The 27,852-nt window shown below is 50.2% G+C and overlaps 1 protein-coding gene across 1 annotated transcript in view; it reads right to left on the minus strand.

The window, feature by feature from the left end:
• plekhg2 (pleckstrin homology domain containing, family G (with RhoGef domain) member 2) overlaps positions 1-18,483 on the minus strand; it is a 78,002-nt gene extending 59,519 nt beyond the window's left edge. Inside the window, exons 1-2 of the mRNA XM_080889090.1 lie at positions 18,073-18,483; positions 4,573-4,650 (exon numbers count right to left, since the gene is read on the minus strand). Of these exons, the coding sequence (XP_080745216.1) occupies positions 4,573-4,621 (49 nt within the window). The 5' untranslated portion in view covers positions 4,622-4,650; positions 18,073-18,483. The remainder of the gene's footprint in view (positions 1-4,572; positions 4,651-18,072) is intronic.
• Positions 18,484-27,852: the final 9,369 nt, after the last annotated feature.

Below are 27,852 nucleotides of genomic sequence, written 5' to 3' on the forward strand. Positions count from 1 at the left end.
CTTCGACCGCAGCATGTGGAGCCGGCGGCGCCGGAGGCGGGAGCGTTCCCGCCGAGCCGTCCTCCCAGGTGTCCTCAACCACTGGGCGGGAGTCGGAATCTCACCGTGAAGCCACCTTCAAATATCAGGTCAAACAGCCTGCGTGAGGGACACGGCACGCTTTATTTCAGCCAATAATGTTCGAGCAGGGAGAAACAGCGGAGCTTAAATAGTGACGGAGCGAGTTACACCGTCAGAGGATCGAACACGTCCTGGAATCAAACCTAAACAGCCGACGCAGGAATCAGAGCAACGAGAGGCTGAAGCGTCTGCAGTCATGCCCACATGTTGAACAGGAAGCGTTTCTGGTGGGCGGGTCCTCAGTAAAACTCCTGTGATTGCAGCAATGACCAATGAGAATGCAGGACACCGCTGACTGACATGTGGACGGGCTGTACGGTTTCCTAGGCAACCAAACTTCCTGTGGATGTTTTTCTGACAAACAGTAAAACAATAAATATATTCACTGAGACGTTCAGGCGCTCCAGGATATAACATAATTATCATTATGACAAAGGAATTGCTCTATGCCCTTCAGGGGGTTTGAAATGTATTTATTTATTTTGAAAGAACATTTTGAGTTATTTTTGTATCCAATAACAAAACAAATAATCCCACTGACAATAATAATAATGATAGTACTCAACTTCCTGTCTGCTGTTTTTGATGTGGTCTTCTCAGGCGCTCGTTTCCTCTTTACGTGCTCTGCGCTGAGATGTCGTCAAATGTCCGTCAAACCTTTCTTTGACCCCTCCCCGCCGATGTCGCCTCGTCTCACGTGACTTTTTATCTGCAAAGTTTCTGGCAGGAAGTCTGACCTGAGAGGCTACGCTCAGCTTCCTGTCAGTCCTCAACAACTGTCACTCATGATGTTGGAAACTGAAGCTGGGCCCGCCTTCTCCCGAGCAGCCCCGCCCACTTATTTAACCCCCCACAGCTATTAACTCTGAGGATAAGAAGAAACACGAAGACGGCTGTGACCAAACTCTGAAGGGTTAAATACGAGGAATGTAACGTAAAGCCAGATGTTTGAATAGTTGGAATTTAACTTTGAGCTCAAAGAAAGCACTGGAGCTGGACCCTCAGCGGGGAAACACCCAACGAGGGCCTAAGATCGTTGAAGAGGATCTCAGTTTACGGCTCCAGAGCCGCCGTAACAAACACAAAGTCCTGCTTTGACACAGTGGATGCAAACGCTCTCTACTTTGATATTCGTGCCGAGCGTCCCGCCGCGGAATCGATTTGGAGCAATCAGACTCCACCGCGATAAAAATCGAAGCATTTAAAGTGATTAAAGCTTCGGCGCAGTTATTGTGCAATCGTACGGCCATTACATCGGAGCGCCGCGTTCTCCCGGCGCTCTGGCAGCTCAGCGTTAACAACAGCCGATCCTGTGCTGAGATCTCTGCGTGTGCTCGGGAGCACGTCTGGAAACCGTCAGCACCGAACGCATCGCCGCAGCCACACATGAAGCACAGCGTCCACCACGCAGAGACAGCCCGAGGAACCAGACTCAGTAAGGTGGACTGAGGCGGCCCCGTGCTCGGCTCCACTCGCCTGACACGCTGAAAACGTGGAGCATCAAGAGAAGGAAGTGAAATCGTATGTGCAGCATGACGAGGAGTTAAAATACATTCAGAGGACTCGCCGTGTTCTTTGTCATGTACATCTGACGCATCATCGAGCAGCGTCGCCGAGGAGGACGCCGAGGACGCAGAAGGTCTCGCCCCGACACGAGAGAGTGGAGACAACGAGCCTGAACTGTGCGTGTGAAAGTGCTAAAGAGACATGTTGACAGAGACAAAGACAGGAAGTGAGGCTTCTCAGATCATGACCTTTGACCCCCTGACGGCACCAAGCCAAATGCTGGAAACACACACACACGTTTCAGTTTCCTCGAGTTTACATTCACGTCTGCAGCCCTCAAACTGCGTGCTGGTTTAAACTCGCCGTGGACTAAAAATCATCTCACGTTCCTCTGATTAAATCTGATGAGCAACAAACACACTACGCTATTTCTACAGGTGCTTTATTCATGTTCCAGGTGTGCGATCAGTCTCCACCCACAGGTGAGGGTGGGAGTGCACGCTGCAGACCGTGTCTGTGCCGCTCGGAGCAGCGCTCCACCTTTTTCAGGAGCTTCACCCTCAGCTGAAAAACATTTTGTGTTTTCAGGTATGAAAGTGACTTTTACGCGGAGCACGCCACAGCGAAACATCGATCATTTATTAAGGAGAAGCTTTCACACAGTGCTTTATGAAGCTCTGACAGATGTTTGTCTCTGCTCTAACATCTGCATGTCTGTGCTCTAACCGCTGCCTTTGTTTCCAGCCTGGATTCTTCCCTCTTACTTATTTATTTCACAACGTTTTTATCAGCAGGGAGGCTTCAAAAAGCAGCCAATCGCAGCCAAGAACACAACTTCAGATTTTAAAAAAATCCCCTCTCTCTCCCCTCGCTCCCTCATTTCTTCCTTTCCTCCTTCCTGGTGCACGCCTCCCTTTCTCCTCCTCGCCGGCTCCTTGTTCTGCAGCCTTATCTTGGGCGTTCTCGCTATTTTCTGCCTCACGCCTTTCTGTGGTTACAATCAACAGATCTGTGTGACCCTTTATGAAGTGTGTGTGTGTGAGCGCAGAAACATTGTTCGGAGTTACAGTTTATCACCACAAACCATACAACTTCCTTCACACAGTGTATTGGTGTGTGTGTGTGTGTGTGTGTGTGTGTGTGTGTGTGTGTGTGTGTGTGTGTGTGTGTGTGTGTGTGTGTGTGTTTGGTAATTGCAGTGTTTTTTAAATGAAGCCGTGCTCTGGTATGTTTCTGTGTGTGTTTGTGCGCGAGCGCTAACTATGGAAGCCAATATACCAGCAGAGCAACTAAACAGCATGGTGGCTGTGTGTAATTACACATCATTACTCTGTGTGTGTGTGTGTGTGTGTGTGTGTGTGTGTGTGTGTGTAGTCCGTTCTGCTGGGCCTCTCTGGTTTGGTTACAGGAAGTCACAGCTGAGGGAGAAATCTGAGCTGAGGCTCCAAACAGTGAAACGAGGCAGTGAAAGTGACGCTCAGCAGCGTCACAGGAAACTCAAACGCACCAAACAACCGAATATTTAAAATGTGAAATTAGTTTAACTCAGACTCACATCTGCTCAGTACTCAGACTGTTTAAAAAGCAGCGATGGAAGCTGACTCAGGTGAGAATCAACCCCACACAAGGGCGGTGTGTTACCCACTGTCTAATGTGACTGTGGTCGTGTTTATCAGGTTAAAAGAACCTTCTAGTATTAAGCAAGCATCAACCTCCAGGGTTAAAAGTATGAAGCCAACATAGAAGTCCTAGAAACTGCAGTTCCTCTGACGTCCAGCAGAGGCAGCAGAGAGTCAGTCCCATAGACTAACACTGTACAGCAGAAATGAACATGTTTACAGCCTGATACACAAACTGTTTGTTCTCTGTGGATAGTTTCTTCTTTATAACTCGCCTGTTTAAACTGTATTATAGCAGGTGAAGTTCAAGGGTTTTACTTGGATGTTACTGAGCTCTGATTAGCAGGTCTCTGTCTCAATGCATTGCTAACCAAGCTAGCTAGCTAGCATTAGCCACTGCTTCTGGCACCAGCCAAACCACTAAAGCTACATGCCCAAACAATGGGTCACAGGTGTGGGGGTGCTACCCCGGCTATCATCGTGCGAGGTACACCCTGGACGGGTCTCCAGTCTGACACAAGGCGAACACGCGTTACAAACAAATATACAAAAATATTGACTAAACAAATATTGACACTAAAAACTTTCGTTAGTCGCTCAAACAAAGAGACACATGCTGAAGTGAAAGCTACCTTTGAGCATCGACTATGATAGGACTTGAACCAACAATCACTGAAACTCTCCTGAAGGCCTCCCAACCTTTACAGCACCAACACAGCTGTTGTCCCACAGTCCAGAGCTCCTCTCACGAGAAGGGGAACGTCACGCCCACTCTGCAAATAATCACTGCACGAAGTTTCCAAAATCAAACTTTTCAGCTCAGCTGTTCTTTATGATGGTGCGTCTCTGAGGCTTTCTGAGCATGCTCACTTACTCTCACTGTACCAGCTGCACGCCAGGCTCTGTGGCGCAACGGACAGTGCATCGGACGTCTCGTGAAGAAAAAGCAATTCAAAGTTTGTGGGTTTGAGTCCCGTCAGAGTCCGTCTTTATTGTTGGAATTACACCTGATGCAGTACTGGCCAAAGAGTGTTATTGGGACATATTTGGCCTCAGCATCAGTTTGGATGACTCACCTCAGCCACATCTAAAAGAGCCAACTGTTGGGACGCACCACAAATACCACACAACAGTATCTGCTATCTGCTCCTTCACCAAAATGAGATATTTCACGTGTCTGGAGACAGTGTTATTTTCCCTCTTTTAGCTCTGTTTTTGGTTTCCACCGGCTCCTGGAGAAAAACCTCTCTCTACATTTTTCACCGGCTCATCTGAGTGCTGATGAAGGTGTCGTAAAGTAGCTTCGTCAGAGCTGGATAGACCTTACCTGTGTTACTGGGCGATCTCTGGCTGCCACGCCGTGACCCCTCAGGCATGGTGTGATAGTGTCACAGGAAGCAGAAACCTGGAGAAACACACCAAAAATCCCAGTTAGCCTCCTCGATCAACACAAACCACATCCCAGTGCGACGTGTCTTCATGTCATGACAGCAGCGGCACGAAGAGATACGAGCTTCATACAAGCTGCTCACACAAGAGAGGAGAAGAAGAAGACGAGGAGGAGGAGGAGGGGTCCAAATAAAAGTTTCACTCTCCCTTTGTGTGAAAACAGTGAGGACATATGTAATGTTTGGCTGAACGACAAGAATGAGGTCTCTTCTCCAAAGCCTGTGTGTGTGTGTGTGTGTGTGTGTGTGTGTGTGTGTGTGTGTGTGTGTGTGTGTGTGTGTGTGTGTGTGTGTGTGTGTGTGTGTCCACTGGAGGATAACGGCCTCCTACACAGTCATTGATACAGTAACACAGATTGACCCAATTAAAGCGTTGTACGTAAACAAGTGTTTCTGCAGCTGTCTGCAGGAAAACTGGGAGATGTGGGTCAGAGGGGAGGGGGTACATGGGGGAGAGGGGGGAGACGGGGGTCGGGGTGTCTGTAATGGAAGCCAGATGGCGAGCAGGCCTGCTGCAGGTCTGCTGCAGGTTGCTGGTCGAAACTCTTTCACTGTGTCAGAAACACCTGCAGGTTCTGCTTCATGTCCTAAAATCTAAAGAGGAACTTTCATCGTTCGTCGGACGAAAGCAGAAGAAAGTTTCTCCTCGAGTGGAAACAGTCGCTCAGCCACCGACAGCGAGGACGTGAGCCCGCCTTCCAACCTACAGCTGATCTGAGTTTAAACCGTTTGCTTCAAATTCAGAACTCAGGGGTTTGCAGCTCACTCTGATCAGGTTCATCATCACAGTAAAGACAAACACAATGAAATGGTTCATTAAAAACTGAAATATGACGCGCAGAGCTCAGTGAGGTGTTTGTGCAGTCACTGCGTCTGTGCAGCTCAACACGACGTTTCATCGTTTGTAAAGCAGGTGAGGATTTTTGGAGCGAACGAAGATCATTTGGAGCCCTGATCTCACCCCGGGCCCCTCTGAAGCCTCTCGAGTAACTTGAAACCTTCCTCCTACTGAAGCACGTTCATGTGTAAGCTGTGCTGACTGTAGCAACAAATATTCACGAGACCAACTTCAACAAATATTTCATATTTTTCACATTTGATGTTTTTACTCAGGACGTTGTTGAGCATTAATGTGCAGGTTTGTAGCTGGAGCTGACAAGAAGCCAGAACCAAAGACACAAACCTGACTGCAAATCTTACACAGCCCAGAGCTGCACGTGGCTCTGTGCTGCAGCGGACAGCACGCTGGGCTTCTGCTTCAACACAAGTGTTCAAAGTTTGAGTCCCTCCAGAGTTTATGAACTGTCTTGAATAAGCCCTTTACCCCTTTTGTGTAATAACTCGCTGTATTGTCTTTGGGTGAAACTGAGAGGTGTGCAGGAAGGAAAGTGAAAGACGTGGGGCGGGTCCCAGTGTGCAGGACCTGAACACCATGATTGGAGAGTCTGAAGCAACAACGCTGCTCACTCAGTGAACCTGAGAGAAGACGCAGGACACGGTGTGATGGAGCAGCTCCAGCACTGTGGTTCTCACACACACGTACGTTTCCATCACTTTAGAGGACATTACATTGGCTGACGTTCGTTTCCCGGGTACGTTTATTCTTGTGGAATCAAAAAGCCATCATGAACAGAGCACACCGCTCACATCGTCATTCTCACCTGTCTGTGCCCACAGGAACGATTTTGTGCCATCAGCAGTTTCTGGGACTGAAAATAAATAAAACCTAACCCTGCAGTTCCTCTAACGTCCACTGGGGGCTCCATCAGGGAGTCAGTCCCCATAGACGTTTACCGTCTGCTACACAATCTGCTTTGGTTATGGTTAGGGGCGTGGCCTCTTTGATTGACAGGTGGATGGTGCTTCACCTGAGCTGGAGCTGTGGGCCGTGTTTGTGCTGGTGGAGCCTTTTTAATGCAATTCTAACAACAGACAGACAAAGGTGGAGCTCGCACAGCACGACAAACACGCACACGTCTGTCAGTACCTGCAGCACTCAGCACACACTGCTGTGTGTGTGTGTGCACGCCAGCCTCATCAACACCTACCCAGGTATTTCCAGGTGCATCCGCTTTCAGACACACGTCATCACCACACACACACTCACACTTACAGCACGTGTGTGTGTGTCCACAAACATCAGCTCCATTAAATTAAACAGGCGTCAAACAGGATCCGGTTCCTCTGTCCGGCCGTCTCACTCCCACTGAGCGCTGGAAACGGCTTCAGCTCCCACAGCGCATTGCAGCGTTACAGACAGTGGGGTCAAAGGTCAGCGCATGTGGCTTCTTGCCAGTTCTTCAGCTCTGAATCCCGTTCCTGTTGCTTGGAGTTTGTTGTAGAAGCTGAATCAAAACACACACAGACAGCAGTGATGAATTAAACCCAGCCGCGTGCCAGTGGACCCGAGTGTCCTCCATGGTTGGATACGAGAGTGAAATCGTCACTAATCTGTGATCCAGCCGACGTGTTTGTGGGTTCGAGTCCCGCCGGCTGCTCTTTACAGATCCCTGAGTGCAGAGCCAACACGTGTGACTCCAAGTGCCTCCTGCTGTGAGAAAAGTACCCACAGCTCAGCGTGGGCGTGGGGCACAGACACTCCAGGGTTGGTGTTTTCTGTCTGTGAAAGACGCCCACAGCTGTGTGTGTCCCTGTGGAGCGCACTGTGGACTTTACAACCACATAATATTTGAAAAGACGTTTCTCAGGATCTCCAGATGAAACCAGTGACATATAAAATCGTGTCGTCTGCACGTTCACAGTCTCGTCGTTTCGTTCTTCACGCTGTGACAGCGGCTTCATCAGATCATGTTACACGTCCACAGGTGTGGACTCACAGCAGGAGACAGACGTTACCTGAAACAGGCTGACTCACTGCCAGAGCGCCCGTGTGGCTCTGTGGAGCACGAGGCAGCAAAGCACGCAGGAAGGCAGGCAGAGGTTGTGGGTTCGACTCCCATATATGTTGCATGTATGCATCAACAGGAAGTTGTTCAAAGGTTGTGGGTTGAACTGGTGCATCTGTTATAAACAGCACACTGCTCTGTAATGAGTCTGCAGGCCTCAGAAGGAGAACGCTCCATATTACTGAGCGTCTACATTTTTCTGTGGACTTTGTGTTTATATGACATCACTGAGAGAGACACGCCTCCTGCTCAGTGTCGCTATTCACACTGACAGAAGTGATAAACCTCTCAGTCTGAAGCTTTCCTCAAACACACGCTACGTTTCGGACTCACTGCTGCCACCGCTCGCCACGCTGATGCGTTCACTGCTGCTGGGACGCCACAGAAAAATTTCCATCCATCAGAACGGGAACGACTCACTCCCAACGGGATGAGTTAAGCCAATGTGTGGAGGAAGTGATTCAAAGGCTGCAGGTTTGAATCCCACCAGAGTCACAGTTTCCTGTACTACATGTTTCTTGTTACTAAAGAATAGAGCTGTTACAGTGAGTCCCAGGTGAGGGGCGGAGCTGGACGACCACAATGTGATCCAAAATAACTGTGAGAATGTGCAGGCCTGCTGTGAGGCAGAGATAAGGAGAGGCACAACGAGAAAGATTCAGACCAAAGAAACTCATCCAGGAGATGCAAAAGCAGCAAACTCAGGAAAACTGGTGAGTAGGGGTGAGTGGAGGCTCCGCCCCCTCTGTGGACCCCAAACTGGTTATGAAGAAACAGAAGGACGCTTCCACGAGATCCAAGAAGAACCAACGGTGCAAAACTACAAAGATGGACGAAAACCAACCTCAGAGACACACAACCAACGGCTGCTGCCCTGCTTCTGACCCACGCACACACACGCACGCACGCACGCACGGACGCACGCACGGACACACACACACACACACACACGCACGCACGCACGCACGCACGCACGGACACACACACACACACACACACACACACACCTATTGTGTTTAAGGAGGTGGTGGAAGAAAAGCCATGCAGGCAGAACACGCACATGGAGTCGTGACCATTCATTACCACTGTCAGAGCAGCGGGTACACTTCACACACAACCATGAAAAACACACACACACACACACACACACACACACACACACACACACACACACACACACACACACACACACACACACACACACAGTGGTCCAAGCTAAACAATCACACTGACAGTGCATATAAACTTCCAGTAGTGCTGTGAGAAGCAGAGACACACAGGCACCTTCTCTCTGTGTGTGTGTGTGTGTGTGTGTGTGTGTGTGTGTGTGTGTGTGTGTGTGTGTGTGTGTGTGTGTGTGTGTGTGTGTGTGTGCGCGCGTTGTCCTTCGCCACAGTGGAGCGTTGTTGTCGTGGTGATGAGACTGAGACTGGCAGCAGTGATTTGGGGGTTGAACTGTTTTCGTTCAAGCTCAGCAGGAACCAATCAGGCGTGTTTTTGATCTATTGGTTTGATTGGTCACAGATCTGTGAGGCAGGCGGGTGCAAGTCACAGCTGCCTGATCAATAAGTATCATAGATAAACATTTCATTGGTCACTTATTCACTACGGTGAGTCTAATGCGGATGATAATGTGTGGAAAACACTTGAAACTTGGAGGATGTTTGATAAAACGTTCAGACTGTCCTCGTTTAACATTAGCATCACGCAGAGGTGGGGGGGAGGAGATGGGTGGGGCTCAGACGGCTCCGTGCGGAGGCAACGATGCAGTTAATGCGCTGGATCGCACAAAAGGAAACTCTGGAGGAACGAACACATTTATCGATCGGCTGACCGCTGAAGCTGCATTCTTTGTGGTGCCCAGCAGGGGGCGACTCTTCTGTTTGCATGTGCCTGCTGCTCACCTGATCTCTGAGCTCAGGAATCACTTCCCCGATGGCTTTGTGGTCGCAGTCACTAGTCACATGATGACGGTCAGAAAGCGTGATGAAGCAGGGGTGGGAGGGGCTACCCTATGACTGATGGATCATATTACAGTGAAATTTATGCACTAATTTTTGCATAAATGTGTCAAATCTATAGAAATGAAACAGTTTCTGTTTGTAGTCTGAGCATTACTGACCAATCAGGTCTGAGCAGGTAGTCTGCATGCAGGTGTGCAGGCCACGTGGAAGCCTCACATGACTACCAGCTCCAGTCTGACGTGGATTCATGTGGTTTTTAGCTGTGAGCAGCTGAACCTGGGTATCTGCTGCCCACACCTGAAGGAGATTTGCCTCCAGACGCTAAATCGGCCGACAGCGCGGTGGGTCTGACATCACACTGCAGCAGTCAGCACAGAGCGTTTGTGTGTTTTTAACAGTGATGGTTAACGGTGACATCACAGGTACGGGAAGACGTCTGGCACAGAGTGCACGAACAAGCACAAGGAGACAACGTTGGTTTTATTAGCTTCTGACAGTCTTGTTATCCACTGGCTGCAACTTCCTTCTGGAGACCAAGTCAGCAGCCAGGCTTCTCCCAGATTGCACAACATCCTGTCAGCCAATCAGAGGCGCAGCACTGAGTGAACGCTCTCAGCTGCTGCCCGGGTTTCTTCTCCACTTGACCCCGTCTCTGTGGTTTCGCTCATAAAGCTCGAGCTGCTTTGCCTGTGGCCTAAAAGTTTCTTCCAGCGTACGAAGAGACGATAGTTTGGCTTTGCAAACATGGCCGCTTCTGTCTCTAAATAAACCGAGATGGTGACAAACCCAAGGCTTCAAACAGTAGTCCACACACTGTGTCTGTGTTTTATTCACGGCCTCTGCTGCGTGTACATGTGGGGAGGCCTCCTCATCCTCTAAACACGACACGCCGCAGTCTGACACCGCTTCCCTCTGTGGTCACCAGCCAAGGTTACTCCTGCCCAGATTCACAAACACAGTCACATCATCGCACAGTGCAGGACGACACTCCGTGTGTGGCCTCGCTGCGACTGACATCGAGCACACAATAACACTGTTGTCCTGCTGTTTCCTTTGTGCTCATAGCATCAACCAGCTCCACAGAAACACACACTGACACACAGAGGCGTGACTGACAGTTGTTTGGCGCAGGCAGTACAGATGTTTGCCGTGGTGCGTTTAAGGACACGGACAGGCAGCTTCACTCGACGTCGCACCGTCAGTGCCGTCTCCCACACAGCTCTGCGACTCGTACGTGCTGATGTTTGTTGATAGTTTATTTAAAATGTTCAAAGAGAAAATCAAAAAGAGGCCGAGAGGAAAAGCATCCAACCTTTCATCAAAGCACACGATTTTAACGTTTACTGCAAACAGACAAAGAAGATTTGCTGATGCAGCAGAATGAAGACCTGCAACATGCGAGCGCTGCGTATGCCATCCAAATTAGTGCACGCCTGGGCCGCCATCAGAGGATTCACAGGTGTGAATGGCACGATGTTGTTCTGCTAATACGGTTAGCACTGTAACCTCGCAGCACGAAGGTGGTGAGTTTGACTCCACCATCAGGCCGGGGTCTGTGTGGAGTTTGCATCTTCTCTAGCTTAGCTGGAAACTCTAAATTGCCCATAGGTGCCTGTCTGTATCTCGCCCTCCTTCACATTTTCCATGCAGTGGACTGACTCTGGCCCCCAGGCCTTATGTTTGACACCCCTGTTCTAACCTGTCCTGCAAAGGTGCAGAAGAGAAGATGAATGAGGTCTCACAGTTGATACCAGCTTGGAGTCAGTTTTCGGTTTGTGCAGCAGCGATGTGTAAAGCCGTCCCGGCTCACCTGCACCACACGTCTGCAGTTTATGGTCAGGGCTCAGTGAGGTCCAGGTTTTGGTCTTCAGCCTCTCTCCACACATGAACCAGAGAGGTGGTGCCGACTCCGTGCAGCTCTAGGGCACGCAGGTTGTGGGTTTGAGTCCCACTGGAGTCGGTATTTAGCAGGGTTTTTCTTTTTTTTACCAAACAGTAGAAACCTACAAAGGAGGCTTTGTGCTCCAAACACCTTCGGATTGTCTGCGTTCAGCGTGTGGAACGTTTCTCGTGCTGGTAAAATGCAGCCTCAGTAAATCAGCCTGACCTGCCATCGCGCTGGCACAGGATGAAACCGCCCGGGATAGCGCTGCCTGTCAGGACAATAGATGTGAGCTGGCTGATGTAAGAGAAGAAGAATGGAGCAGAAATTCCTTCAGTGAAATTTCTCCAGAGGGGGACGTAAAGTCTGACTCAGAGCAGGGAGAGAAAGTGTGACCTCTGACCTCAGTCTGTTTGCACACTGCTAAATCTGGACGTTAGTGTTTGACTTGAGTTTGTTCCAGGTCTGTCCCGGCCTGTTTAAGGGATGGAAACATCTTTTTCAAGGGCTCATTTCTGGAATTTGACCTGACCTGAGAAAACCAGCAGTAAATAACCGACCTAACAGAGTTGGTCCTGAAACACGCTGGAAACAAAGTTCAGTCAAAATCGTAAAATACAGATCCGTCGGTCACAGGTGATGTCACAGCGCCATGCAAAAGGACAGCAGACTAACATCTGTCTGACCGCTGACTGTCACTGCAGCTGCGTTGGTGTACCAAACAAACGCTGGCTCGTTGGCTGAGAAAGGTTTCTGAAGTTTCAGTCGGATCAATTCGTCCAAACAAGTCGAGAAAAACGAGCACGGTCGCGACCTGATGCGTGACTTTCCATCTTGAACTGATAGAGCAGCTTTCACACGGCAGCTTGGCTTAAAGATGACGCAGGACGTGCTGCTTTCACCTTAATTAAGTCAGTCACACATTTCTAAACATGGCCTGGAGGAGCTGCATGCCCGACGCCGTCTGATGGGACATTAAACAGCCTCCGACCTGCCAGCTCCCAGCGCTAACTGCCTGTGAGAATAGCACACATATTTGCCTGCTTAGGTCACCTGTGCCTCCTGAGTGCTCTCCGGACAGCGCTCTCTCCTTCAGTACTGAGGAGGTGTCTGAAGCGCACCTTTCCTGTTGAAACTATCCCGACCGGATTCTCCCAGCATGCATGAAAACAGCCAGCTTTCCCCAGTAGGTGATAAAGATCTGCAGCTGTTGCTCTGCGCTGGGAAGCAGAGCTTGCTGGTCCCGTGGTTAGCTATGAGAATATTTAAACAGATTTCAGGGAACACCACACATAAATGTACCGTTATTACTGTACAGCTTTTCAGCAGATTCCCAGAGGAAGGACTGCACTGAGAGCTCATCTGCAGCACCAGTATGGCTCTGTGGTGCAACGGGCATGGCGTTGGACTTCTACACGTTCATAGGAGAGGGCATTCAAGGTTGTGGGTTCGAGTCCCACCTGAGTTCAGGGTTGGCTTATGTGTTTTGGTGCTAAAACAAATATGATGTTTGTGGCTCTTCTGTAAAGCTTGTTGATCTGATCCCAAAGAAGAAGAAGAAGAAGGTGTGTACTTTATTGAGCCCCGTGGGGAAATTGCTCTCTGCATTTAACCCATTCACTCAGTGAAGCAGTGGGCAGCCATTGGGCGCCCGGGGAGCAGTGTGTAGGGACGGTACCTTGCTCAGGGGTACCTCAGGGTAGCTGTTAAGGGGAATCGAACCCCCGACCTTCCGATCATGGGGCAACCACTCTACCTACTGAGCTATCCCTGCCCGACAGAAACACTTACAGCTGACTCCGAGCACCAAACCCAGAAAGGCTCCACATCAAAAACAACAGGTTTCCAACCCGAGTTCATGTGTGAGGACATCGTCACTGAGCTTCACGTGCTTCACTGATGATCCAGGGAAGGCGCTCAAACACTGGCAAGCATCCCAGCTCTGCACACAGACAGACATTACAGGCGAGCAGGCTGCCCCCCTGCGTCTGTTTAGAGACCGTACCATTGTACGGTTGGTGCTGGTGACTACCTAGCCCCGGCACATGTATAGCCGTGGAGACCTTGCTTCTATGGCCTCTGAGTTGTGCGGTTAACCTCCGCTGGACCTGCCAGACGCACAAACGCACATTTGAAACTTCACAGACGCACAAACCAGTCAGCTGGAAGACTTCTGAGGGAAGTTTCAGAGTTTCATGTGCATGCACACATAAATGTAACATGACGTGAATAACTTCAGTCCAGCTTTAAATACTGAAAACACACCACACATGGCTGTGCTGTGGACACAGAGTGTGACTGTCAGTGGACGCCTGAAGCATCCAGGAGAGACTCTGTGTGTGAGTGGAAACCCCCCACATGTGTTTGTGCATGTTTGTGTGACTAATATCAGACGTGAGCCTGTGTGTGTGTGTGTGTGTGTGTGTGTGTGTGTGTGTGTGTGTGTGTGTGTGTGTGTGTGTGTGTGTGTTGGCATGAAACAGAATGACAGAGACAGTGTGTTTTACAGCACTGCTGGTGATTCACGCGCCTCCAGCACACCTGGTTTACACAATGAACACATTAGAGCTTTGTTTCTATTCGGCAGTGAAGTCAGCAAATACAAAATGACTTTAAAGACTCTTAATGCGAGTTTGTGCTTAAAGTGGATATGAAGCAAAGAACAGACTGGAAGCGTCTCAGTGCAGCCGGCTCAGAAAGGCTGACCGTTCTGGCTGCACGGCTGGTTGATCGGTGCGAGAGTTTCATGACTGGATCTACTGGCTTCGTAAATGTAAATTAGGATTACTGTAACTGTAACTGAATAGCAGCATCTATGTCTTTATGATCCAAACTTGTCTGAGTGTGAAATATTCTGACTTCCCATCTGTTTTCCATGGACACTGGCTCTGCTGTGCTGAGATCAGCAGCGTTCGTCTTTTCAGTGAATAATTGAAAACTGCAAGATCGTCCTTTGGGCCAAATCTGGACACACACATGTTCACCAGCTTATTAGTCTGTGACGATAACACAACAAGGTTGTGCGTTATACCTTTTTGTGTAATGGACACACTAACGCTCGAGTCGTCCGATTTCTCATCCGTGTGCTTGCATGTACATGTATGTGTGCTTTGTATTTTGTTTATGTTGTTTACTGTGTTGTTCTGAGGCTGGAAACACTGCGGTATACATCTGCCGCCGGAGCCTCACACACACACACACACTGCTGTATGTCACAGTAGAGCCTCTGTCTAACCTCAGACGATGCTAAATCGTCGGACTAATTATTATAAACGACAAACACCGGTCACCAGGGAAACCATCCAACCACATCCCATAATTACACTGCACGGGCTCAATATTAAAACTGCTTCCAAATAGCTGAGATGGTTGGGGTGCGTTTGATTTCTGCTCGCCTGTGAAGTCAATGGTTCTTTGTGTTTTTCGGTGCCGCCCTCTGTTGCTGCTGCCTTTCTTTCACCTGTATAACCAGCTCAGGGTTGTATGGGTTAAAGTTCACTGTGGCTGATGCAGGAAACCTTCAACTTGAATCTGAGTGCTCAGGATACTCAAGACTGCAGCTTTGAAAACGATGGAAAAGCAGAGACAATTCACACCTCCTTAAAAAATCAACCAGGAGTAATTTAGAGCGACTTGATCCCGATGTTGGAAACGTGAACATGCAGGCTGCAGATTTTAGGTTACAAACATCAGCAAGTTTGGTTAAATTAGAAGGACCGTGTGCTTTTTGTTAAGTGACAGCAGCATCACAAAGAGTAAAGAACCTCGGCTATCTGGTTTCTAACTTCTGACTTAATGTAGAGCGCAGACGTGCGTCTAGCTGGATTAGGTGAAAAAGGGACACTGGAGGGGGTTGATGGATCTTTAAATATTGACTCTGGTGGGATTCAGACCCACAACCTTCGAATTTGTTCAGTAGCAAGTCTCTAGAAGTTCAATGCACCACAGATCCTCGCACAACTGATGGGCAGACATAAAAGAACGACCCAGAGACAATGAACCATGTTGCTTGATGCAAAGCAGCCTGATTTTGGTTTTTCAGAGCCTTAAACTGATGCTACCAACAGACGCCGGCGTCCAGTTAGCCAAACGTGCATGTGTTTGGACAGTGGGAGGAAGCTGGAGAGCGCAGACAGAACCCACGCAGACATGTGGAGAACATGTGCTCCACACAGCCGACAGCATGTAAACATTAAACACCATATATGAGTGATAATAACACAGCGCTGCATTCTGCTGTAGCTTCTGTCAGCTGCGTCCTGTGAAAGCACCACTGTAGGTAACCAGCTAACCCCCGGTAGCTGGCTCTCTGAGCCGGTTTCAGCTGCTGCTCCAGAGAGAGACAGCGTCCAGCTCCAGCATTTTGGACTGCAGTGTGACAGGAGATCCTCTGTGGACCGCAGGGATCCTGCAGCAGGTGGAGAACTGGTTCATGTGCTGCTGGACCAAGAAGAAAGACCAGCAGCTGCAGAACAAGATCCACATCTATGACGACAGACTCACCGGAGAAGCAGCTGCTTACATCGCTCACGTTTTGAAAACAACTGTCATGAAATAATTAATAATATCGTTAATGAGTCAGTTTAAGGTGTTTGTGGCTCCATCACAGATCCAGGCTTCTTCTGTAGGACACACTGCAGGCCCATGATGTGACTCCAGACATGTCTTCACCTCCAAGACCACGTAACACCTCGACACGATGTCATCAGCATTCAAATATCGTCGGTGAAGGAGGCGGAGCCAGAACAAAAACAAGCACACAGACCAATCAAATGTATTCATGAAGAAAAGTTGAGTCTCATTGACTTTGCAGTTTGTCCACGGTCACCTCAGATGACCTCAAGTCAACCTGTCAACCACACACACACACACACTTACTTCTTTTAATGTCTTAGTGAGGACATCTGCTTGGCATAATGCTTTCCCAAGCTGCTAACCTTAACCATCAATGAATGCTAACCCTGACACTAAGACCACATTTTGAGTCTCAAACATGTCTTCAAACTCGTGGGGACGGGCACTTTGTCCCCATATGTGACTGTTGGTCCCCACAAGTATAGTAGCATGACAATTTTTGGTCCCCACAAAGATATGTAGACATGGTATACACACACACACACACACACACAAATATAAATAAACCAATGAGAGGTCTGTGAGGCCGGTTCAGAAAGCGCGTGTGTGTTTGTTTCTTGACAAAGAGGCCTATTAGTAAGATCGATGCTCAGGAGCTGTCATCTGCCTGCCAACACACACACTAACACACACACTAACACACACACTAACACACACACTAACACACAATTATAATTCCATTAGGGTTTTTCTAAGGCAGTAATCGAAGGGCCTTGTTGGCTGATATTCAGAGATGTAATCCCCACGGATTCAGCTTACACACACACACACACACACACACACTGATGGTGAGAGCAGATTTCACTGATTGTGTGCGATGTGATGAAGAGTCAGAGAACCTGACATTAAATTCATTTATATAAAAGTGTGCGTCTCGCACTCTTCAGACAAAAAACAGCGAGCTTGAGTCTGATTTCAGGAGTCACATGACCACTAACCACTTCTGCTGACAGTAATGGAGCATTATAATCAGCTGACTCTACAGTGTGGCCCTCTTTCCTGTACTTTCAAAATAAGAGCAAGGAGCTTGCCAGTAACTAAACAACACTATAGTGAACTCACTAATATGCCAAACATGGAGGTGTTTCAAATCTGTGGGTCTATTTTCTGCAGTGGAGTGATTCAGATGTGAAGCTTTACATCATAATAAACTACAGCTCGCTGTGTGTTGACTCAGTAACAGGTAAAATGCTTATCAGCCTGAACAGGACTGATGACAACCTGCAGCTCAGACCTCAGCGAGCTTCACGTATCAGAGACAAACCATGAAGTTTGTTTTTCATATGAGCGTTTGAGAGACGAGACGGCAGATCAGATTGAAACACTTGTTCCTTCGACATGCAGAGTAACACAAGCTCAGACAGGCGGCCTGTGAACAGATGCAGCGGCAGCAGAAAGTTTAAAGGGTTAAACTGCGCACTGAGAGCCAAGAGTCCTCCTGCTGCCCTCTACAGGCCGCCGCGCAAATTACAAGCATTAACACTGACGCGCTGGCCGGTGCAGCTGTTTGTTTGTTTGTCTCTTTAAAGCAGAGGTCAGAGGTCACCTCATCTAAAGGTTCATCCTCCGGGAGCAGCAGTGGGATCATTTCATATTCACGTCATCAGATCTAGATTTTCTTTGGTTTTTTGGTCCAGATGAAATGTTGTAAAGTTGATTAGCGTAATTAATCATCAATCAGCTGTTTAATGATTATCGATTGCTAATTACATTTAAACAAATGAGTATGAAATGATACGGATATTAACTAAAGTAATTACTGGTATTTTTATCATCATAATAAACAGGGTCATAGTTTAATATGGTGCGTGTAACACAGCTGTACTTCACCGTGATTCGGGCACGCGCACAGACTTTACGAGAGTCTGGCACTGGACCTGGGCACGCGCTGGAATGACTGGCGCTTTTATTGTGTTAAATTACGAACAGGCGTCTTTTATTTTGTAAAATAACCTCTGCTTGCTGCAAAGCAAAGAAACAGCGTGAGGGTACCTCGGAGGCATGAAGGTCCAGCAGCCGGTGAGACCCCGCTGAGCTCCGCTCGTCCCTCCCTCCCTCGGTCGGTCTTTCTCCGGTGTTCCTGCTGCTTACACGGCCGCTCCGGACGCATTGGATCTGCCAGCCTCCAGCAGCTTCCTCCACCTCCTCCTTCAAGCACAGTCAAAGCGAGTTTCCCAACACGGTTTAACGGCAATGCTGGCGGCGCTCCGGAGCCTCACTGACCTACTTGCCCAAGTTTTACACACCAAAAAGCGAAAAAAAATCAAAGACACAATCCAGCATATGTCCGGCCGGGACCGATCCCCGCGTCCACTTCACAGGTCACAGCGCAGGCCACGGGAGGTGAGAGGTGCGATCCGCTAGTTTGGAGATGAGCTCCGGGCGGCGCGCAGTCAGCTCGACCCCAACTGCTGCTGGACCGAGGAGGAGGAGAGAGAGGGGGAGGCAGGGAGGGAGAGAGGGAGGTCCGAAAACCATGGGAGAGAGAGAGAGAGAGAGAGAGAGAGAGCGTCCAGCTGTTTACAGCAGAACAAAACTCTTTCTAAGAAGCAGCTTCAGTCTGGAATGTGCCTCTAATCCCAGAGATTTACCCGTTTGGACCAGAAATTCTTTGATGGTGACATTTGGAAAGAAAGCGAGCTTCCAGTTACCCCTGAGCTGCTTCACAGCAGAGTTCAGAGGTTATTCTGCAAAAAGGTGTGCAAAAGTATGACTGATAGCACGATTTATGACAGATGTCCTACAGAAAGACCATGAAGGGACAAAAAATGACAATAAACAGCAGAAAAAGCTCCCAAATGAAACAAAAGAAGGTGCAAAACCATAAAAATGAGCAAAGGAGACAAGAAATGGTCCCAAAGGAGCGTGAAACATGCAGAGTGACTGAAAATGACTACAGAACGACACAAAACTATCCACATGAGACACACATTACTACACACACACACACACACACAAAACAAGTATTTAAAGTGAGACGTAAAAGTACCACAGAGGCATAAAAGGACAGCAGAGACACAAAAAGATCCATAAAATGCTCCGAACACGACACGAAAGCACAGAAAGACTCAGTTCCTTCTTTGGTGAGGAAACACTGAGAGTCACGCAGCGTCCACACACAGACGTGACAAATGCAACAACACATTCAGCTGAACATTTACACACGACCTGTGTGTGCGTGTGCTCGGAAACAAAAGACTTTCACATAATCATGAGAAAAATCACAAGTTTACCACAGACGAGTGGGTAAAAGAGCAGCTCAGGTCATTTCTGGATTTTCCATAGTTCATAACTCCTGCTGACTGCAGTCTACACCAACAAAGACATGAACAACACACATGGAAACACTGGAAATCCCTTTTGCCACAACATCGTGAACGATCCAGATGTGCAGATGTTGATGACACAAGCTTCACCTGAGCCCAGCTCACGCGTGGAAAACATGAACTGTTTTGTAATTGTGTTTGTGTCTGTCAGTCAGACAGTCTACAGGCGGTCACCGTGGTAACCATAGGTGTAAATCGCCTCATCTTCAGGCAGGGCGATGAGAGCAGCGAGGCCGGCCCTGTTCCCCCCTGCAGGGCAGCTTGTCAGGGGCAGGATGTGACTGAGGAGCAGCTCATTGGACGCTGGAGGTGGTGGAAATGAGCCTCCAGGTGTTTTCCCTGTAAAACTGCACAGAGAGTGAATCAGCTCTCAGATGTGCGTTACACACACACTCATGTGACACATGCAGGCCTCATATGGAAGCACTTTGTGTCATTTTTCAGACGTCTGAGCGGCGATTCGTAACGATTACAGCTGCGGGAATAAACATCCTCGGGTGACTCTGGGATTCATTCCTGAGGACTTAGTTTAGTGAGAGATTTTATACTAATCACTGAATGCAAGTCATTAAAATCAACGAAAATCAATATGTAAATATTTTTGTGCTTGTGCATGTTTTTCTGTTGAAAGCCGCACGCAGAGCAGCGCTTGAGTTTTAAAGGGCTGAGTCAAACCATCAGCATCATTCTGCCCTGCAGCCACTACAAGCACCAAAGGCTGCAGTTCCTCTGACGTCCAGCAGGGGCAGCGGTGAGTCCGTCTCTGCAGACTCACATGTTAATACTGTAACGTTCACAAGAACCAGACGGTTGGGGTCTCAGTTTGTCCGTTTATTCGGCACATAAGCCAGCGGGTTGTTAACTCAGGGGGAAGCGCTCTCGAACTACACCTCTCTTCAGCCTGGCACACACACAGAACAACCAGGTCCCCCCACCCCTTCCTGTACACCACCCTCACTACTTCCTGCAGCCCAACCAAACATGAATCTTAAAGGAACAACAACAGTGTGCAGAGAAAACCAACATGTCACTGTCCAGTAACACTTAACCATCGTTACACTGCCCCCCCAGCAATAAGTTCCTCGTCCCCGAGGGAACGACACAGTCTCTGAGGCGGGGCGGTAGCCTACGTTCCCTCCTTGACCTCCTGAGCCCCTGAGGAGGACGCGGAGCTTCGGGGCTTTGGGGTGAAGAGTCCGAGGGGGGGGAACGCAGCCCCGGTCGGGGGCCCCTCTGAGCAGGGTCATGGACGCTCTGTACACGTCCCTCTGGAAAGGAGGGGAGGGACTGTCCTCTGTAGGGGGCCATCCGGTCTCTGTGCAGCGCTACTATCCTCCCCCTAGGAGGCAACTGCACCCTGTAAACAACCTCCCCCACTCGCTCTAGGACGCTGCAAGGCCCCACCCAGCTGCTATCCAGTTTAGGACACCGTCCCTTCTTCCTCTTTGGGCTGTAGACCCACACCAGCTCCCCAGCACGGAAGTGCCTCCCTTTAGTGGTGATGTCGTAATTCCTCTTTTGGCGCAGGCCTGCCTTCGCCAGCTGCTCTCGGGCGTAGGAATGTGCAGAATCCAGCCGGTCCTGCAGCTTCCTTGCGTAGTCCCGGCCCGGTGGTGCCTCTGGCGCGTCCGGGGGTTTCCCAAAAGCCAACTCTGCAGGAGTTCTCAGCTCTCTCCCTAACATGAGCAGGGCAGGCGTACATTGGGTGGAGTCCTGCACTGCCGACCTGTAGGCCATGAGGGTAAGGGGAAGATGGTAATCCCAGTCCCGTTGGTGTTCTGAGGTAAGGATGGCTAGCTGCTGGGCCAGCGTCCTGTTAAACCTTTCCACCAGCCCATCGCTTTGGGGGTGAAGTGGGGTGGTGCGGGTTTTCTTAGTCCCAAGGCGTTCACACATGGCAGCAAATACCTTGGACTCAAAGTTACGCCCCTGGTCACTGTGGAGGGTCTCTGCTGTTCCAAAGCGGCTGAACATCCCCTCCACTAATACATCAGCGACCGTCTCAGCCTCCTGATCTGGGATGGCGTATGCTTCCGGCCACTTGGTAAAATAGTCCATGGCCACAAGAACATAGCGGTTTCCTCTGTCTGTGCGAGGAAATGGGCCCATGACGTCCACAGCTACTCGCTCCATTGGGGCTCCTGCTGGTTGCTGCTGAAGCTGAGCCTGGGACTGGTCTTGTGGCCCTTTGTGTGAGGAACATGCATCACAGCTGCGGCAAAAGTCCTCCACATCCCTCCGCTGTTGACCCCAGTAATAGCCCTGGCGGAGGCGGCGAAGAGTCTTGGAGACCCCAAAGTGGCCAGAGCCAGTGCTCCCATGGCAGGCTCCCAGCACAGCTGACCTCAGCGACCTTGGCGCCACAACCTGCCACCTCTCCTCCCCCGTGGCAGGATCCTTCCAGGCACGCTCCAACACCCCCTCCTTCAGCCTGAGAGCTGCAAACTTGGCCCACAGCCCCCTGGTACAGATGGAAAACCCAGTGACCTCATCCCAAAGGGGTTGCTCCCCCTTCTCCAGCCACTGCAGGACCGGCAGCAGGTCTGTGTCTTGTTCCTGCCGTGCCCTCCACTCCGCTGCATCCACCACCAGAAGAACCCTGCAGGCGAGCTGTGCTGCTCCGTCTATTGTCGTGAGTTCCCGCTCTATTTCCTCTCGCTTCTCACAGTAACGGCAGCCAGCTGCAGCACATGGGCGGCGAGAGAGGGCGTCTGCGTTAGAATGGTGCGTCCCTGCTCTGTGCTCCACGGTGAAATTGAAGGCTTGGAGCTCCTCCAGCCAGCGAGCCACCTGTCCCTCTGGCTCCCTGAAAGACATCAGCCACTGAAGGGCAGCATGATCAGTTCTGACAACAAATGCTGTGCCGCACAGGTAGTATTTAAAGTGTCTCACCCCCGCCACCACAGCCAACAGCTCTCGTCGTGTGACACAGTAGCGCCGCTCGCTCCTGTTCAGGACCCGGCTGAAGTACGCCACCACCTTCTCCCCTTCCGGTCCAACCTGCGACAACACCGCTCCCAGCCCCACATTACTTGCGTCAGTGTCCAGGACAAAAGGCAGGGCGGGGTCAGGGGGGGCAAGGACTGGGGACTCTGTCAGCGATCTGCGGAGGGTGTCGAACGCCTGCTGACAGTCCTGGGTCCAGATGAAGTCACGGTCCTTCTGCAGCAGGTGGAAGAGTGGTGCGGCTATGGAGGAAAAGCCCTTCACAAACCTCCTGTAATAAGACGCCAGTCCTAGGAAGCTTTTGAGCTGTTTCTGGTCTGCTGGTGTGGGCCACTCGGTAATGGTGTGAATTTTTTCCTCCAAAGTGCTGATGCCCTCACGACCCAGCTTGTGGCCCAGAAACTCCACCTCCCTCCTCATGAAGTGGCACTTGTCGGGATGCAGCTTCAGGCCTGCAGCCGCCACCCTCTCCAACACTTGTCTCAGGGCATCCAGGGCAGCATCAAAGGAGCTCCCGTGCACTAGAAGATCATCCAGGTAAACCAGACACCGTTGCCGTGGGACGCCAGCCAGCACACTGTCCATGAGCCTCTCGAAGGTCGCAGGAGCGTTGCAAAGGCCAAAACTCAGGACTTTGAACTGCCATAGTCCCCTGTTAGTGCAGAAGGCTGTCTTCGGTCTGGATTCCGGGGACAGTGGCACCTGCCAGTAGCCACTCCACAGGTCCAGGGTGGAAAACCAGGAGGACCCGGCTACTAAGTCGAGGGACTCATCAATCCTGGGAAGGGGGTAAGAGTCTTTCTTCGTCACTTTGTTGAGTGGTCTGTAGTCCACACAGAAACGCATCCTAGGACTTTTTTTCTTAGGCACCATCACCACCGCGGAGGCCCACGGGCTATCAGATGGTTCTATGATGCCCGCCTTCATCATTTCACACAGCTCCCTGTCTGCAGCCTCCTGATGAGCCAGGGGCAGGCGGCGGGGGCGCACTTTAATAGGCTGGGCATCCCCGGTCTCAATGACGTGCTCTACCAAGTGTGTCAAGCCAACATCACTTTCTTTCAGGGCAAAAATGTCACTAAACTCTTTTAGTACCTGCCATAGACTCTCTTGCTGCTGTGGAGTCAGCCCCTCACAGTTCTTTGACCAGATACTCCTCACTGCTGAGAGCCTCTCCTCCTCCTCCTCCTCCGCTCGCTGTTCTGCTGGCGGGTCTGCAGGGGTCTCTGCGGTGGAGGTGGACGCCGCGGCAGATGCTGTGCAGACCGGGGGAGGAATAAGCGCCACCTTCTTCCCATCAGGGAGTACGAGGAGGCCTTTGCCTAAGTCCAGTACACCACCAATGGCTCGTAAAAAATCCAGCCCAAGGATGCAGGCGTCCTGCACGTCAGCCACCCAGGCAGCATAAGACACACCGAGGTCCCCCACCTTGAACTGGAACACTCCCTTCCCTCTCATTGGGGCCAGATCACCAGTCACAGTCTTAAGTTGCACGTTAGTCGGTTGTACAGCAGCTCCGGTTGGGACAATATCGGGTCGGACCAGCGTTGCATTGGATCCCGTGTCCAGCAGGGCCGTACAGGACACCCCCGCAATCGTCACTGGAACATGGCAAAAGCCGCCAACCTGGGTCCAGCCCACAGTGATGGCCGCACCGGGTGGAGGTGGCGGTGGTGTGGGGATGTCGTTCTCCCAGGCCCGTGTACTCCCGCCTACACGGGCCCGTGGGCGTTTCCCTGAACCGCTGCAAGCTTGGGGCACTGCCTGATGAGGTGTCCGACTTGTCCACATCCCCAGCAGCTCTGAGGTCGGCGGTGTGGGCCAGCCCGAGGGGAAGGCGACTGCAGCGAAGCTGTCTGCACCAAACTGCACAGGCCCGCTGGCGTCTCCATCTGTTCCACAGGTGCTGACACAGCCCTCACCACGTGTGCGTCGTCAGCGCCCCCAGAGGATCCTGCAAGCATCTCCCTCTCCAACGCTAGCTCCAGGGCTGCACTGAGTGTGGCCGGCCGAGCAAGCTGAGTTTGCATGCGGAGCTCTTTAGGGCTCAGGGCCTGCAGGAACTGGTCCCGAGCTAACTCCGCCTGCACTGATGGTGGCATGCTGTCATACGCCCTCCGGCAAAGGCACTCGACTTCATGGGCCAAAATGCGGAGGGGCTCACCTGGCAATCTGCGTCTGTTGTGGAACTCCGACCTCAGCAGCACTGGTTGGTTATACTGCCCGAAGCGCCTCTGAAGTGCTCCGACCAGAGCATTATAATCTCCCCTCTGCTCCTCGGTCAGCAGCAGCAGGCATGCAGCTGCATCCTCACACAGGCACAAAGACAATTGGAGAGCTTTATGTTCCTCAGACCAGCCAGCTGCGACAGCTAACAGCTCGAACTGTGCGATAAACACTTCCCATGGCGTCTTGCCGCTGAACTTAGGCGTTTTTATATTCGCTGCAGCTTGCTGGGCGCCGCCATGTTTGTTTACATCACGTGACGGCGCGCCAAGCGAGGTCGACTCCTTCCCGCCGGAATCGCGGCCGCTGTGCGAACAGTTCCCGAGCCTAGTCAAACCTGGAGAAAATCCAGCCTCGGCAGACAGCCGCAGCGCCGTTTCCCTCACTCCATGGGCGGGCGAGCGCGGACGAACCTCCCTCTCCTCCGTCTCCTTCTTAATCCTGCCCGGCAACATCCTCGTCTCGTAACGGCAAGCGTCGCCGGCAACAGGGTCTCGGGCATTCTGGGGTTCTTTTTTCTTTCTTCACTTCTGACACCAATGTAACGTTCACAAGAACCAGACGGTTGGGGTCTCAGTTTGTCCGTTTATTCGGCACATAAGCCAGCGGGTTGTTAACTCAGGGGGAAGCGCTCTCGAACTACACCTCTCTTCAGCCTGGCACACACACAGAACAACCAGGTCCCCCCCACCCCTTCCTGTACACCACCCTCACTACTTCCTGCAGCCCAACCAAACATGAATCTTAAAGGAACAACAACAGTGTGCAGAGAAAACCAACATGTCACTGTCCAGTAACACTTAACCATCATTACAATACTTTTCAGCACAAATAAACAAGTTCACACAAACTTTTTAATTTTTACTATAACTCACATGTTTGAAACCTAAGGTTTGCATTATTGTTCAGGAGTGGGGGGGTCGACAGTCGGATGGTGCTGCCGATGCAGACGCTGTACCGGTCTGTCGTGGTGAAGATCTCGATTTAAAGGTCTTTCTCCATCCCTACCCCACCAATGGTCACGAGCTCTGGGTAGTGACCAAGAGCTTCTTTTGAAGGGGGGCTGGCCTCTCCCTTAGAAATAAGCGATGAGGAGTTTGACCATCCGGGGCTCAGAGTAGAGCCGCTGCTCCTCCACATCGAAAGGAGCCCGTTGAGCTGGTTCAGGCATCTGACAAGGAGTGAGGTGTTCCGGGCATGCCCCACTGGGAGGAGGCCCAGGGCAGACTCGGGACACGCTGGAGAGATTATATCTCGTGTCTATAGCTCGTGTTTTAAAAGTCATCCAGCAGACCGGACTGGTGTCACGGTGGGACCGATTCTGGCCCCTGGGCCTCATCTTTAATACGCCTGGTCTAAAGCATGCAGAACTAAAACATAATCTATAAACATCGTGTCATATACAGTGACTGGTTTGGCACTGCCGATGGAGACCACAAACTCATCAGTAAAGTGTTTACAGAGGTCATAGGTCAGGTAAACCATGGGCTAATTCAGGGGTGGGCAATCTCAGTCCACGAGGGCCGGTGTCCTGCAGGTTTTAGATCTCACCCTGGGTCAACACACCTGAATCACATGATTAGTTCATTACCAGGCCTCTGGAGGACTTCAGGACATGTTGACGAGCTAATTTAGCCATTTAAATCAGCTGTGATGGTTCGAGGACACTAAAACCTGCAGGGACACTGGCCCTCGTGGACTGAGATTGCCCACCCGTGGGCTAATTACTTCATTGACTTCCAAACAACCAGAGGAGTCGCCCCCTGCTGGACAGAAGAAAGACTGCAGGTGTTGATCTGAAATACTTTGAAATGTGCAACAGAAGCTAATATTAGCTTAGAAATGACAGTCTTCATGAAGTGTTCCTGAATATCGTGTGACTGGGTTATGATGACAGATGCAGTAAATATGTGGTGGGTTTATATTTAATTTAAATCCACGGCTGCTGGAAAGTTTGTGAATTTCCCTAAAAATGTACTCGTTGTTGTTAAATTATTGGTGATGTAGAAGAAACAGACGTTTGTTACCACATCTGTTCCCTCTGAAGGACCAGGCAGAGATTTATACTGGACAAACACAACCCGAGGAAACACACACACACACACTGGAATGCTGTCTGAAAAACAGAAGCAGATGTAAGAAAGTGTGAACACTAAAAATATATAGACACACACACACAGTGGGGGTAAACAGAGCTGGTCGGCTGGCACCGTCCTGTCACTGTTATTCCAAACTCAGACATTCCACAACTCACTTTCCTCCCAACAATTACCCTCCAGACTGTGTGTGTGTGTGTGTGTGTGCACGCAAGCAGCAGAGGTCAGGAGGTCATCGGCAAACAAAAGGAAAAGGACGACGGCTCTAAACTCTGACACTCGGGGTCCTTTCAGCAGCCCTGACGGTTCGAACACAAACAGGAAGTGAAAACGTGTTTTATGATTAAGTTTCACACAGTAAGGCGGGCTGACTGCACACACCTGGATGTCTTATTTTACACCTGGATGTTGCCGGTTTGGTGCTCAGTCTGAAGAAAGTTACAGCTGAGCACGGTGAATCGATCGATGTCTCCAGTTTTAAAATCTGTGCTCTCGACACAGGCCGAATAAAAGCGACCCTGTAGCATTTAGCACTGTCTCCACTGCTGCACAAACTTCTGCCTATGAAATATTAGCATGAAGAATGTGAGCCCAAAACCTACAACAGCCAGCAGTGACTCTGTCCCCACAGACTCAGACATGTTAACACGTTGCAGAAATAATCATATTTGTGATTCAAAGTCTTAAAACTTATTTTCTTTATTCTTGCTGTAAATTTTCAACAAAGTCCAAATCCAGAAAAATCTGTCGTTTATTAACAGTCATCTGTGTCCCTGGTCACTCCTGGTTTTAGTTGCACTGTTGTTTCTGGAGCCAGAAATGATAGAATTTAGAAACGTGCTAGCAGCTAATACAAGCTAATGCATAGCTAGGCGCATGCTAATCAGCAACACCCAAATACAATCAGAGAATTTCACAGAGACTGGAGCTCACACGTCACGGTTAAATTGTTACTAAATTAACCTCACAGTCGTCAAATTATTGATCAGATGATGTCATTAAAAAGGCTCCAACAGCACAAACACAGGCCGGACGTCGCTGAGGTGAAGCCTAGCAGACAGCTAGCAGCTACAGCTAATGTCGATTTTATGAAGTGGGAATTATTTTTGTATCAGGCTGTAAACATGTTTATTTCTGCTGTAAAGTTGGACTCTGTAACATGCCAGTCTGTGGGGTCT

The sequence above is a fragment of the Rhamphochromis sp. 'chilingali' genome (genome assembly GCF_963969265.1).
Source record: "Rhamphochromis sp. 'chilingali' genome assembly, chromosome: 8".
Classification (NCBI taxonomy): domain Eukaryota; kingdom Metazoa; phylum Chordata; class Actinopteri; order Cichliformes; family Cichlidae; genus Rhamphochromis; species Rhamphochromis sp. 'chilingali'.